This window comes from Apiospora phragmitis, assembly GCF_038363925.1.
Source record: "Apiospora phragmitis strain CBS 135458 chromosome Unknown utg000008l:1.0-3514335.0:1.0-3519231.0, whole genome shotgun sequence".
In the NCBI taxonomy this organism is placed as follows: domain Eukaryota; kingdom Fungi; phylum Ascomycota; class Sordariomycetes; order Amphisphaeriales; family Apiosporaceae; genus Apiospora; species Apiospora phragmitis.
The window spans coordinates 1,502,076-1,515,108 of NW_027117407.1; the positions used below are offsets into that span (position 1 = coordinate 1,502,076).

General features: G+C 51.4%; 6 protein-coding genes across 6 annotated transcripts; 2 read left to right on the forward strand and 4 right to left on the reverse strand.

Moving 5' to 3' along the window:
* Nucleotides 1-834: 834 nt before the first annotated feature.
* On the reverse strand, nt 835-1,158 carry PG994_008899 (uncharacterized protein; the record flags this gene model as incomplete). The annotated part of the gene is made up of 1 exon (XM_066860308.1): nt 835-1,158. The coding sequence occupies one exon, from the start codon at nt 1,156-1,158 to the stop codon at nt 835-837; it is 324 nt and encodes a 107-aa protein (XP_066713897.1).
* Nucleotides 1,159-1,229: 71 nt separating this feature from the next.
* PG994_008900 (cytochrome P450) lies at nt 1,230-2,090 on the reverse strand (the record flags this gene model as incomplete). The annotated part of the gene is made up of 3 exons (XM_066860309.1): nt 1,230-1,387; nt 1,467-1,693; nt 1,741-2,090. The coding sequence occupies 3 exons, from the start codon at nt 2,088-2,090 to the stop codon at nt 1,230-1,232; spliced, it is 735 nt and encodes a 244-aa protein (XP_066713898.1).
* A 379-nt stretch (nt 2,091-2,469) lies between these two features.
* On the reverse strand, nt 2,470-2,831 carry PG994_008901 (uncharacterized protein; the record flags this gene model as incomplete). Its single annotated transcript, XM_066860310.1, has 2 exons — nt 2,470-2,685; nt 2,739-2,831. 2 exons carry the CDS (start codon nt 2,829-2,831, stop codon nt 2,470-2,472), a joined length of 309 nt encoding a protein of 102 aa, XP_066713899.1.
* Nucleotides 2,832-5,438: 2,607 nt separating this feature from the next.
* On the forward strand, nt 5,439-6,045 carry PG994_008902 (uncharacterized protein; the record flags this gene model as incomplete). Its single annotated transcript, XM_066860311.1, has 2 exons — nt 5,439-5,730; nt 6,023-6,045. The coding sequence occupies 2 exons, from the start codon at nt 5,439-5,441 to the stop codon at nt 6,043-6,045; spliced, it is 315 nt and encodes a 104-aa protein (XP_066713900.1).
* Nucleotides 6,046-6,251: 206 nt separating this feature from the next.
* PG994_008903 (uncharacterized protein) lies at nt 6,252-9,787 on the reverse strand (the record flags this gene model as incomplete). Its single annotated transcript, XM_066860312.1, has 5 exons — nt 6,252-7,030; nt 7,080-9,303; nt 9,435-9,454; nt 9,534-9,582; nt 9,659-9,787. 5 exons carry the CDS (start codon nt 9,785-9,787, stop codon nt 6,252-6,254), a joined length of 3,201 nt encoding a protein of 1,066 aa, XP_066713901.1.
* A 1,336-nt stretch (nt 9,788-11,123) lies between these two features.
* PG994_008904 (uncharacterized protein) lies at nt 11,124-12,094 on the forward strand (the record flags this gene model as incomplete). Its single annotated transcript, XM_066860313.1, has 2 exons — nt 11,124-11,336; nt 11,519-12,094. Coding segments are annotated over 2 exons (789 nt in total), but the record flags the coding sequence as incomplete, so codon positions are not given.
* Nucleotides 12,095-13,033: the final 939 nt, after the last annotated feature.

Sequence of the window (13,033 nt, forward strand, 5' to 3'; positions counted from 1 at the left end):
CCAAAACTTGCGTGCAGTCAATATTATGACTAAGCCGGAAGTTTTGTCCCGGAAGCTCGAAGTTGAGAACTCCTGGTCCATGGAGAGTCTGGTGATCATATTACCTTGACTCGTGGTGGTAGTATTACTCTCCCAGGAATAAGCTGGAGGTCTCAGGAGTGAATACAGGCAACTCCATGATAGGCCGTGTATATTCAGCCCCGAAGAACCACGGGAATAGGAGGATACACTCCGGAAGTCCTACCGTGTGATCCAGGCAGACTATGCTGGAAAAGGCCGGCAATAGCTGGCATTCTCGCACCCTCAAGTTGTCATAGTAGAATGCTTCACATTATGCTTAGGATGAAAGAGAGCATCGCCCCTAATAAAATGCATATACTCGACGCAAAAAAGGTAAACGACATATGTAGCCCGCATAATATATAAATGATAACACGCGAGTCCCGTGCCACGGATGGTTATCCCTAGAGGAATACTCCTCAGGGACTCCGTCTAATAATGTAGCAACGTGTGCAGTAGCTCTCCTCCGTCTCCGTCTTCAAGGGCTGTAATCTACCCATCTCACAGAAATTTCTCTTAAGAAAGCATAAAGTGACCGAGTTTACGGAAAATATAACTGCCACCGGGATGGAATCTCAGCGAAAATAAAAGCACCAGGAGCGTCAGGTACGTTTTTACGACTAGCTTAAGATCGTAAGTAAGTAGTTATTAAATACAATATATAGTATCTATAAAGAATAATATCCCTTAAATGTCTACTCGTTCTTTTATTAAACCGAGCACATGCCTTTCCCCATACCAAGCCTGGTAGACGTTGCGTGTATTTCCGTAACCCTACAGTTCATCCAATTGGTCCCTTATGTCCTTTCCGCCCTGCAGATTCGCCGCATTGCCAGCAGTAGAGGAGCGGGCCGCCAGACAAGTGGACTTGGCGGCTCTGGAGTCCATGACGGAGGTGCCGTTAGCGGCCGTGCCCGGGCTGTTGTCGTCGCTCCCACCCCTTTTCGCGTTGTGGACCTGGAAGGCCAGCTCCAGGGCCCGCGCCGCCCCGATGCTGGCGGCCTCGGGACCGTGGACGAAGGAGAACAGCCAGAATGGCTTTGTGAGCCCTGAAGTTGAATCGAAACCCCGAATAGATGGTCTTAGAGATTGCGGCATCCATGCTCACTGTGCTACTGGGTACATGTTGATATGTCACTCTTCCCACGCCACTTGAACCGGCTTGACTTTCATAGGCAGCCCTGCGATGGCTTGGCCGTTACATGCAAAGTTTGGTACATTTTATGGCCATTGACTAAAGGTGTATCGTCGGCATACATCTCTCTAAAATCGAAGCTAGAAAGGGTTAGGATTATAATGATCTTGATTTGTATGAGAGCCATCGCTTCTATAAGTGATAGAAGTCGAAATTATTAGTAAGATAGCATACCAGTTGGTGAGCGGGAGAGAAGTGCGTGATGACTTACTGCCAATGCAGTCCCTAGGGCCTTTCTCGAATGCGCGCCAGGCATTTGGGGATACGAAATACGGATCTGACGGGCCCTTTGTAAGGTATCTTTCTGGGATAAACAATTCATGGTCCTTGAAAACGTCTTCGTGATGCATTATGGCGTAATCATTAATGAAGCATGCAAAGGGATATGTCGGCCAGTCTCTTCCATCTGCCTTCAAGTGGACACAACAAAGAGGTTGCCTTGATCAGTTATTTGCCATGCGTATCATAGAAAAAATTGGACTTACCCAACTCGGCCGGACCGATAGGAACCGCCGATGGGCGGAAATAGACGGAGCGACTCCATGATGACCGCCAGCGTGTACGGGAGGTCGTTCACCAAGGTGGGATCGCTGCATAGCATTTCAGCCGCCTTGGAGACACCCCCAAACTTTTGATCATGCTCCGCTCGGACTCTCCGCAGAGCGTCCGGGTACAAGCTTAGAACATAGTATATATGCTTCCTGGGCGTCAGCTTATAGACAGAAATGGCAGAGCGCGGTGACGTTGCTTCAGACTCACACATATCGTACTGGCGGAGGAGTCGTGACCGGCGAAAATGAGAGTTTTCGATCTGGTCGGACAGGTTAGCATCCATGTATGTATTAACATCTGGGATTCAGAAGGTAATTGCTCACTGAGTGACGAGATTATCGCGGAGAGAGTCGTCGACAAGGGGCTTCGATTGGCCCTTGTCTTTACTGTAGGCTTCCACCGCGTAGTCCACTGCACAACGCTTCTTTTTTTTCGCTGCTGTACGCGGTTTCCTGCCTGAAGAAAACCTGTCCTCGAGGACCTTGCCAATGTATCTGTCCAACTTTCGACGGTTCGCCCACCGTCGGTATGCACGGTGTAGATTCAGATCTACTAGGTACAGCGCCCAGAACTCGGTGGGCGAGAGGAGGGCCTGGTCTCTAAACAGCGTCATAAACTCGTGGTCCTGCTCTACGGCATGACAGTCGATGCCACTATAGTTATTACTCGTTAGCGATAGGGGTGCGCAGTTGCAGAAAGAAGAAGTCGCCCAGGCCGTACTTGGTCCGGATGAGGTGGGCGAAGACGTGCGGGTTGGCATCGGGGGGGGGGATGCTCTGGGCTGCGTCGCGTAGGATGGGGAGATGGCCGAGGAGGGGGTGGTGAGGGGGGCCGGGCTGTGGCTGCTGTGTCAGCGAGAGCGTTTCGTGTGTGGATGTCTGTGGTCTAATGGTTGGGAATCAGTATCAGGGAGTAGGCAATCTCTACTTACAAGGCCTTGGAAGAGACGTCGCTGCTGTATGAACTTCCATACCACGGACAGAATGGCAGCGGCTAGAACAAGTACGGGGAGTAGAACAGCCATGGCATGACAAGGATGACCGTTCAGCGAGTAGGACAAGTGAACAAAAAAGACTGAGTAGAGAGAGAATTTGAATTGCTCGAGAAGTGGGAGCTCAGCGAGGACCTCTACCACGCCCACCGCGCCTGGGTCATCTCCATCGTCCCGCCCGAGCGGCTGCTCGTATTTCGGCCCGAGATGGGCTGGGGGCCCCTCTGCCGGTTTCTGGGCAAAGAGATCCCCGCGAGCCGCCCGATGGTCCGGGACGCCGGGAAGATATGGCAGGTACCGTTTCCGCGGACGAACGAACGGAGCGTGCTGCGGTTTTACAAGCAGATGGCTATGTTTTGTGGTATCATCTCTTGGTTGCTGATATTGTTTTTTGTCTGGGCCATGGCAGCTAGCCTATAAGAAGGTCTTTAGTGGTTATTGCACGGATGTTTACCCGTTGTTTCGTTATACACTTTAGGAGTCTAGGAACAAAGCACATTTTTCCATTATTACTTAGAAGCAAATATCCTCGCTTTTGGCGGCAACTGTGAAATGGCCTTGAACTCTTGCTATGATCCTCACAGCATCGCCTGTCTAGTACCCCAGGCGCTCTCTTCTGCCTCTTAGGTTTCGCAATATTGTCTATAGGCTATGATCGCAATCCCAATTTTCTCCTGTACTGGTTATGTCCTTCCCGAACGGGGCCAACCGGCGTTACCTTCCAAACACGTTTTTTGAGGCTCTTCATGGAAGAATGTATATTATCGTCATTCACATCAGCCCCGCCATATACGGGGATTAGAACGTATGATGATTCCAACCGACGTCGGTCAAATTGGGAAATGGTGAGGCAAACGGGGAAGTCTAGCGAAGCCTTTTCTATCTCTTGGCCCCTCTTGGCCCTGGTGCTTATTGCTTTTAGCGGGTAGATGAGGCTCTGACAGCCGTATATCCGAGTGCGACTCGGTATCGACCTCATCAACGAGTCCATCAACCGCTTCCAGTGGAACGGCCTCGTCGGGGCCAAGGGCGAGATGCACTGCCAGGGCGGCGACGTTGGAGGCAAACAGGTCGAGTGGGGTCTCTTCCACACCTGAGTGTGCCAATGGAGGAGCAAGAGAGTGTGTGAGAGAGGCGGCGGCTGGCGGGAAGGGTTGATGCCACACTACATGAACTCACGATTACATCAGAGTCTGTCGGGGTCACGATCGCAGTTGTGCTTGGCACCGAAGTGGAAGGGGATTTCCCGATTGGGATGTTTGATTTTTTCCGTTCTTACAACCCTTTTTCGAAGTAGAAGTAGAGGAGTTTGATGGTAGTTCTTAATGCGAGAAGGATGAGACCCTACCTGTGCAATACTGTGTCAATTCCGTGATCCGTAGAAAAGGGGAAAGGTTATGCCGAGCTATACAGGCCCACATGGGACATCGAAAGGCAGGCCGGACGGGAAGAACTGGAGGAGCCAGAAGAACTCTGGCAACCAGATGTCGACTTCCGGCCCGTGAATTAAGTATATGGAATGCCCCAGACCGTACACATCTGGCAAGGCACGGACAGCAACCCACACCTGCACTAACTGTATAGTACTCTCCGTGTTGCCGCCTTGTACCATGCCAACGACAGCACACCAGTAGCCGTACGCTACGGACACGCCGTCCTGCGTTGGGAGCGTCGTCTTTCTCTATGTTAGCCAGCTAAAGCTTTTCGGCTTATAAGCATAACAGCTGAAACAATGAACTTCGCGTGTATCGGCGTGCGTTAAAATACGTGTGTATAGTATTGCTCGCGCTTGTCCCTCGACGCTTTCGACGAACGCCACGGAGCTCGCCGGTGACGTTGATAAAGGATTCAGCAGATTCAGCCGGTTCATAAGTTGACCGAAAAGTTCGGCTGAAAGGCCGGTTGAAAGCGAGGAAAAGCTGTCAGCCAGTTTGCTCAAGGAAACCTCCTAGCCTTATGGTTCTGTACGACATCCCCGCTTCCAGAATCGCTGTAATTATATTACATGCTGAAGTGCTTACTCACACCTTGCGTGCGGACGAATGGCGTGCGTCGAATGGCTCTGTGTATGACAAAATCTACATAGGAACGCATGAAATTGCGGAGGTAATATGTCAGAGTACGAATCAGTATGCATAGCTTGGCCATCGACGTTGTATACTCCAATGCATATGCATGCAGCCAGGGCCTCAAGGCAGCTTCACCGGTTCCCCGTAGCAGGATCCCATTGGGTCTAGATCATGTGGTAAGTCTCTGTCCAAATTAACCGATGACCAGAGCATAGCCTGATCTCGCAGGTGACCACCATGAACACGAAAAAGCATTTTGTGTTGTTGAGTGGCCCCCGGGGAGATGGGGAATTCGTTCCTGTAGCCCGGAGTAAGCCTCAGAGTCTCGACAAAAGCTGGTATAGGAAAAGGCATAAAAGGGGCCCAAATCCCCGACTTGAAACGAGGGAAGCATATCATCCATCATCCTTCTCAGGCCCTCCAAGGAGACAACACCACAAGACAAACATCCTAACTACTACCTACTCTCTCAACCACTAACTAACTTCCTTCTATCCTCTCCATCCTCCCCCCCTTTTGAAACTTCCAACTCACCCACCCACCTCCTACCACCACCACCACCACCACCACCATGCAGTTCAACTTCCTCCTCACCGTCACCGCCCTGCTGGCCTCCGCCGCCGTCGAGGCCTGCAAGTGCGGCAGCAACATCGACGCCACCCGCGCCTGCTGCCGCTCCGCCGGCGGCACTCCCACCGACAGCGACTGCCCCGCCGGCGGCATCAGCGAGCGCCTGAGCAACTTCGCCTCGTGGCTGCCGCAAGGACGAGATCCAGGCCGAGCGCAAGGCCAAGGGCCTCGCGCCTCTCAACGACACCGAACTGCTCTCGGCTCTCGACAATTACGGGGCATAGAGAATGGATGTGTTTATTTTTGGAGGAGGGAGCTGTCTGATGAATGTGGAACTGATTGGAAGTCACTGATTTTTCTCACTGCTGATATGACTGATATGGATGTGGACACCCCCTCGTTGGGTGTTTTTCGTTCCTGCAGTGCTTACTTGAGTTTGAATCGAAATTGGAACAGAGTAAAAGAACTAGTTCACCTGATTTTATCGATAAATTCATTTCCCTAGTTGACATAACAATCACTTGCTCCCTACGATGCAAGTGTGCTATGAAATCAGATTAATTACCTAGCAAACAGCTCGAATAGTTCTGCTGTCCCCTGTCGTGTGATACATTCGTACAAGCTATGTCTCATCGCAACTTACTTACAGAGCCGACTCCTGGTAGATGATAGGACTGCTACCAAGTCCGAAGCCTCTCGTGATATACTCCTCAACGCCGTGAGAACCAACCAACCAACCATGCAATGTCATACAAAGTCCTTTCTGTGACCCTTATATCTATACAACCATCCGACGCCATCTCAAATGCAAGTGCTACAGCATCTCACCTCCCTCAACGAGCCGTCCCAGAATAAGACTTTGAACGATCAACTCATCTGTAAGGATCCTAGGCATGCTACGGAGCGGCGGTCCAAACGAGCCGCTGTTCGTTGTACTCTGCCTTTTCCTTTTCTTGGTATTACCGACTTGCGCGGGTGGACCGACAGTCAATACGTTGAATATGGTGTCGTCGCCGTCGGGATAGATCCAGTCGAATGGGCTTCCAGCTTGCTCTCTTTCTCGTAATAGATCCCCAGCCTCCGTGGGCGTATTGACACGCTCGAGATTTGCTCCTAGAACATGGGCAAGGAAGGCGTAGAACGTGCACCGTTTTTCGTGCTTCTGAGTCTTGGTCTTCTTCACCACGAGGAGAACACTCATCTCGCCAAGAAGCTTTGGTCGCTGACTAATGGTCACTGACAGCTCTGCAGAAGATGCATCGTACCCTGGCAGATCGCGCGACTTGAATGCGCCGTCGAGGACAGTACTCGGCCCAGCACAGAGCATATAGGGCAGCCAGTCCACAACCGAGCCCTTGGCATCGCACGCTGACACCCAGTTCCAGGACAAGCACGGCAGACCCAGGGCAAGTGCTTGCATATACTTCGCCTTACGCGAGCAGTTGTCCGTGATCAAAGCAGTAAACCCGGCATTGGCTGCTTCTGAAGTCAGGCTTAGACTGCTTGCCAGCATCCTCGACGAAGCTTCGGGGACAACGGATGATTTCTCCTCAAACAGGTCATGGAACCCAGCGTTCAGGATTCGACCACCGCCTTTCCGTATGAGAGCTTCCACCCTTTCTTTCTTTTCCTCCTTTTCCGCCTCTTTCTCTCTTCTGGGCCTCGGTCTTCTTCTTCTTGTCATTGTCGGATGAGCCAATGGTTGTCACAAAAATCATGCCGCTGAAAATACCAGACGGGATTTGCAGGCTTGGGTCTTTGACAGCCCTGAAAGACCTCGAGCCCCGTGTCTGACCAGCAACAGAGGCTGCCGATGGCGAGGGTCGAGCAAGCTCATCAGTAGATACCGATGACTGGCGAGTAAGTCTGCTAGGCTCCTTTCTGGCACGGTCACGTTGACCGCGTTGGCGCGCCGGGCTGTAAGTCTTCATGGTTGACCGTGGCCGAGACTGGCGATGAATCTTAGCTGCGGCCGGTGACGAATAATTGTCTTTTGGAGGCCCCTCGCCGTCTTCGGTGTTTGGAGTCGTACTCGACGAAACATTAGGTGTCGCACTGAGTGCTGTTAACGTGGAAGATCTGGTGCCGGGATCGGCCAAGTTCGGCGCACTGGACGACAGAAGTGGCTGTGGCGTCGCGACTTCTGGAAGCCGGCCAGAACGGCGCGAGGGCTGAGAGGTAGGAACCGGGGCCGTGCTGGGCATTGGAGGAGAAGAGCCCATGGGTTTGATTTGGTCGCCAGGGTCGCTCATAACAATCTCGTCGGACTCTTCAACCTCGGATCTTTTCAGTCTCTTCGGCGGAGGCAACTTCGGTGTGGATGCGGCCTCGGTCGACACGTTGGATAGGATTGGTGGGCTCGGACCCTTGGGCTCGGCTGCTGCTGTACCAGCAGGGCTCGTTTCTGGAATGAGGTCACGGCTGCCAGGGAAGTTGACAGAATTCACCCTTGGGAGAAGAGGTATATCAGAAGATGAGATGCCAGTCTCTTGAGGTGCGGCGTTCAATTTCCCCTTCCGGCGTGACGCCGTATCTTGGGCGGCTTCCGTACTCTTAGTACCGGCATCCTGAGAATCTGCGACTGTCTCCTGACCCTCCTCGTTATTTCCATATGTTATCTGATCAGCCGAGCGAGATCCGAGCTTCCTTCGATTTGTGGATGGCACCTCAACCAGTTCCTCAGACCTGGAAGAAGGGTGAGATATTGGTATAGACCTTAGGGACCGTGTCGCCTCCTCTTTTTTGCGCTTCGCTCGGCGCTGACGTTTACGTCGCTCCTGAACCGTGTCAGAGTCAGAGTTTGCGGCACCGGACTCGTCGAGAATCTCTACCGAGGTTTGACGCTCGGCAGGCGAGCTCCGCGAAGAAATGTAGTCCCGAATGGGCTCCGGCACAGATCTGGTTCTCTGAGGCTTGGCATGTGGCGACTCGGGAGCGTCGTACGGGTCTTGGGTGTCGGGTGCAAGTCCGGATGACGGTGGGGGTACATATGGACTGGATGTTCCAACCGCCTGCAATTGAGAAGTGCGGAGCCCGCGTTCGCGCAAAGGAGAGGATAGTAATTGTGGATTCGGCGAGATGGTGTTCGCGTTGAGTTCTGGGGAAGGTCTTGAAGACGTTGGAGATGCAATCTTCTTCACAGCCGAGGTGAACTGGGTATTGGCAAAGAGCTGCGAACTCGGCATCAATGGTTCGGCGGTACCACCAGCATGGAAGAGTCTTGTTGCCAGTGCTGGTGTCTCTGGAGGTGGCATTCCAGTGGAGGAGTTGCGAACGAATGGAGGTGGCAGAAAACCGGAGCTCCGTCGTGGCTGGGTTACGGGAGCGACCGAAGAATAGCGGTCATGTTCGTCTTCAGAGCCGGAATCGGTCTCGGCATCATTTAGGTTGTTCGCAATACTGTCCGTGGCTGGTCCGAATTGACCCAGGTCGAAATCCACGGCGCCCGTCTCGTCTTCGTGTAGCGTGCCATGCTCGTGGTCGCTGTCGGGGTGGGATCGTTGTGTATCGTAGCGGTCGCCGGAATCTGTGGGCTTCAGTTGAGAAGAAGCGAGGTTGTCTCCGCGGATCTCTCGATATTGTTCATAGCTTCGGCCCTCATTGGACTGCGTGGGTGACTGACTGTCGTCCTCCATGTTCTTCCTCAGTGCCGACTTGGGTCGCAGCGTCGGTAGTGAGGCATGGCCACCCGCAATAGTTCTGGAACTGATCGCAGGTTTGGATTGGCACTGCTCGGTTGTTGCGGGATGTCGTCGTTCCGAAGAAAGGGGTGCCTCTGTCGCGATCACGATGGTACGATTGGCTGATGGTGGTGGTTGCGGACGCGACGTGGATACGTTTGGCGCGTTTGCTGTGGGCGTGGTTCGCTGCTTAAAAAAAGTCCGGTATCAGTGACATCGTTGCTTGGATTAGACTGGCAGCTAGCAGGGATAGGATATGCTGATGCCAAGTCGCCAAAGGTCTCTAAACCTCTGGGCGCACAACGGCGGGGGCTTACCAGATTCTGGTGGTGTCGGTCTGATTTCCCAGTCAGCGCTGATGATAAAATTTCCTGAGATGTTTGTGAAGTTGATGCGCAGACGAATTGCAAACGTACCGTGGTGTCCACTGACGGGAACGGCTGAGCGCATTGGTGACGAACTGAGCTGCACCAATCCTTGTCAGTACTCTCTGTACGTAATCCTAGAACCGATCATCTCAGCTCCACCAAAACCGACATACCTGGCCAATGCCGTGTAGAGCATGCATTTGATCGATGACGAGCTGCGAATCCTGGGACTCGTTGTCGCCTTTGTATGCGCGCTCTTCCGCCTTCACGATGCTCTTGACTGGTTTCTTTTGGCGTGCCATTGTGGTTTGATTTCCACGAGGACGGTCGTAAGTTTGAAAGGATTGTAATGGATGTGGTGGAATCAATTGGACAAAGAAATCGGTTGTCTCGCCAAAGGTACACGAAATCACGTGAGTCCCATTTGGTCAAGTGCCTAAATTAAAGTGTGTAGGTTACACTTGCTCGGATGAGCCACGCGTGCGATGCCTGAATTGATGTTCTTGCAATAGTAAAAGCCTGTACGGAGTAGCACAGCAAGTAAGATTGAGCACTGCCGGTTCTCATTGATCGATCTTTGGCCGTCAAGTACGTGTCGCTTCCTCGTACTTTTTTTGAATCGCCATTGCACTTCTTGGTGCCTTGAGGCTTTCCACCTTGGTCGAAGTGCCATGGTAGTCCGCCCGTCACCGATTAAGAAGAATTGAAGAAGATAATACCTGCTATTCCCTGGTATTGCGACTACATCTATAGGTCAATCAGACGGGGTAATTTCAATTCCTACTCTTTTGCTGAGTTCGAATCTGCGAAGAGTTTGCCACACATTTCCTGCACTTAGTAGCTTTCGTGCCAACGAACGCAAGGCGATACCAATCTCGGTTTCCCGACGAACATGAAACCAAATGTACCATAACCTTGTCTGGCGAATAGGAGCTACCCCCAGGAGGGGACTTTGAGGAGACTCCGGACTAGCTGATTTCACCACCAAAACAACCAGCCTTCACTCAACCAATCTTGAATAGGAGCAATAACGGCCGGGGCAAATATAGATTTATTAGATTCCAAACCATTTATCCGAGTGGTGTGGTCCACACGGTTGGCGCTGCTTAAACCTGTGTTACAGGGACCGGTTAGTGCCGTGTAATGGCAGGAGATGGGACTCCATTTTTAAACGCATCGTCCACTGCCTCGAAAAGACAGAATCCGGGAGACGACTGAGGGTCAACTACTTGAGGGTCACTTGTTGCTATCAAGGAAAGGTTTGACGTTGTCCGCCATGGCTACCTCCTTTGCTCAGTGGTTCTGTTGCAAACTATGAGCTTGGTAACCAGTCTGATTTAAGAGAGATTATTTGGCAGTCCAACCACATATTGCGGTACAATGAGTTCCGGATAGGAAGTGTCTGGATTTCCCGGATTATATAGCGCGTATACTATTTCCTGACAGGACTGGAGCTTCCGGGGTAGGTAAAGGGACGGGGTTTAGTGGATCACTGCTATAGAATCTGGAAGTGCTTATCTCATAATGCACTTCTAAGCAGGCCAACCCAATGTACGGGTCGTATGTGCCAAGAGATGTTTCGGGGTACAATGGCTTACATACAGAGTCTCTTCTCCAGATGCGTACTTCGATAGTAGGCAGCTACAAAAGCCCGGCGCAATCCGTTCAACCCCAGCACCCCGTTCTGCCCCGTTGTCTTTGTCTGTTCGAGATTTGGGAACCTCTGTTTGCCAGCCATGTCCCTCATTGACCACCCCCGTGATCCCTCGGGGTTCAACAGTCCTTATCACCGGGGTGAACGGCTTCATTGCATCCAACATTGCCGACCAATTCCTCCGCGCCGGCTATAGAGTACGTGGGACCGTCCGCGACCCGCTGAAACCATCAATGGCTTGGTACTCTGTTCGAAACCAGGTGTGGCCATGGGAATTTTGAGTTTGTCACAGTCCCAAATATGGAAATATAGGGGGCATACGATGAAGTTGTCAAAGGTGCGTACTTGATACAACATGTCTCCACATGATCAATGATAGATGAAGAGGAGAAGAGCTAAAATATATGTCATACGCAAAGGAGTCTCGGCGGTCCTTCACAAGGTCGCCAACTCCAGCATGAACCCGAGTCGGCACGAAGTGATACCAGGAACTGTTACCAGTACGACTAACGCGTTTAAGGCCGCGGCTTCCGAGCCCAGGGTCAAGCGCTTCGTGTTAACTTCCTCGTCGGCGGCGGCTTTGGTCCCCAAGTCCAATACACCATGCACCGTCACTATGGACACGTGGAAAGATGAGAGTGTGGCCATTGCGTACCGCGATCCTCCCTATGAGCTCGAGCGAGGGTTTCCAGTCTACGCAGCGAGCAAGACGCTCTCCGAGAAGAAGGCCTGGAAGTCTGTGCGCGAGAGGAAACCTGGGTTTGTCCTGAATACCGTGCTGCCAAACATGACCTTCGGCGCCAGCTTGGACTCGGTGAACCAAGGGCATCCCTCCACATCTGGGATGCTGGCAGAGCTCTTCTGCGGGAATCTTGGGCTAAGCACCCTAACCACTTCGCCGTCCTACCACATAAGCAGCCACCTAAACTTAATACTAAACCATATTATAGTTTAAGTTTATTTTATTAATAACTATTTAAAAAGAAATCGAAAAGTTTTAACTTTAACGAATTTTAATTTTAATATAGCTAGTAATAAACGAAACAACGATACCGAGCCTATCTCACGGTGCCCTCGCAATACACTTGGAATCAATACACCGAATCGAAAACGAACCTAGAGAGAATCGTTTAAAGGGCGAAAACGAAAAGCTGGCGCTACGTAGTCGCCGCTACCTCTCACGACTCTAAGACACTCTGGTCGCTCGAACGATGGGCCCGACTACGGAGCTGGACGCCACCACAGATAGCCGGTATCCCAGAATTAAGACGTCACGAGGGAGCTGCTATCGAGGCGCGAAGCCACGACGAGAAAGCTACGCTCCTTTCGGAGAGGTTCTTCCCTAACCTAGAGGCCGACCTTACGGACCTAAATAACGTAACGAGTTACGCCCCTAGCCTTCCTTCGGTCGAAATAAAGGTAATGGCTAAGGAAATAAAAGATATTATTAAATAAACGGGACCTTAGAAAGCTCCAGGGGAGGACCTTTTATTTACCGGCTTCTTTAAAGCATACGGGGAACCCTTTTTCTAGACGTTAGCTAGTTTAGCGACCGCGAGCTTTTAGCTTGCTTACTTCCCTAAACGTTTCCGTACGGCAAAGGTTATCGTAATCCCTAAGCCAAATAAGACGGTATCCGAAAAGTAGATACCCGGTAAATGGAGACTTATTCCATTATTTAGTACGATCGGGAAGGTAATAGAGACAGCTATAAACCGGCGAATTATTAATATAGCCGAAAAGTGCTCGCTTTTATTCGAAGGTTAAATAAAGAACCGAACGTAACGATCTACCGAGCTTATTATTCGATTAATTACCGACATTATTCGTATAATATAAAAATAAAAAGGTATCGCTTCCCTCCTCTAGCTCGATATTAAAGGCGCTTTTAATA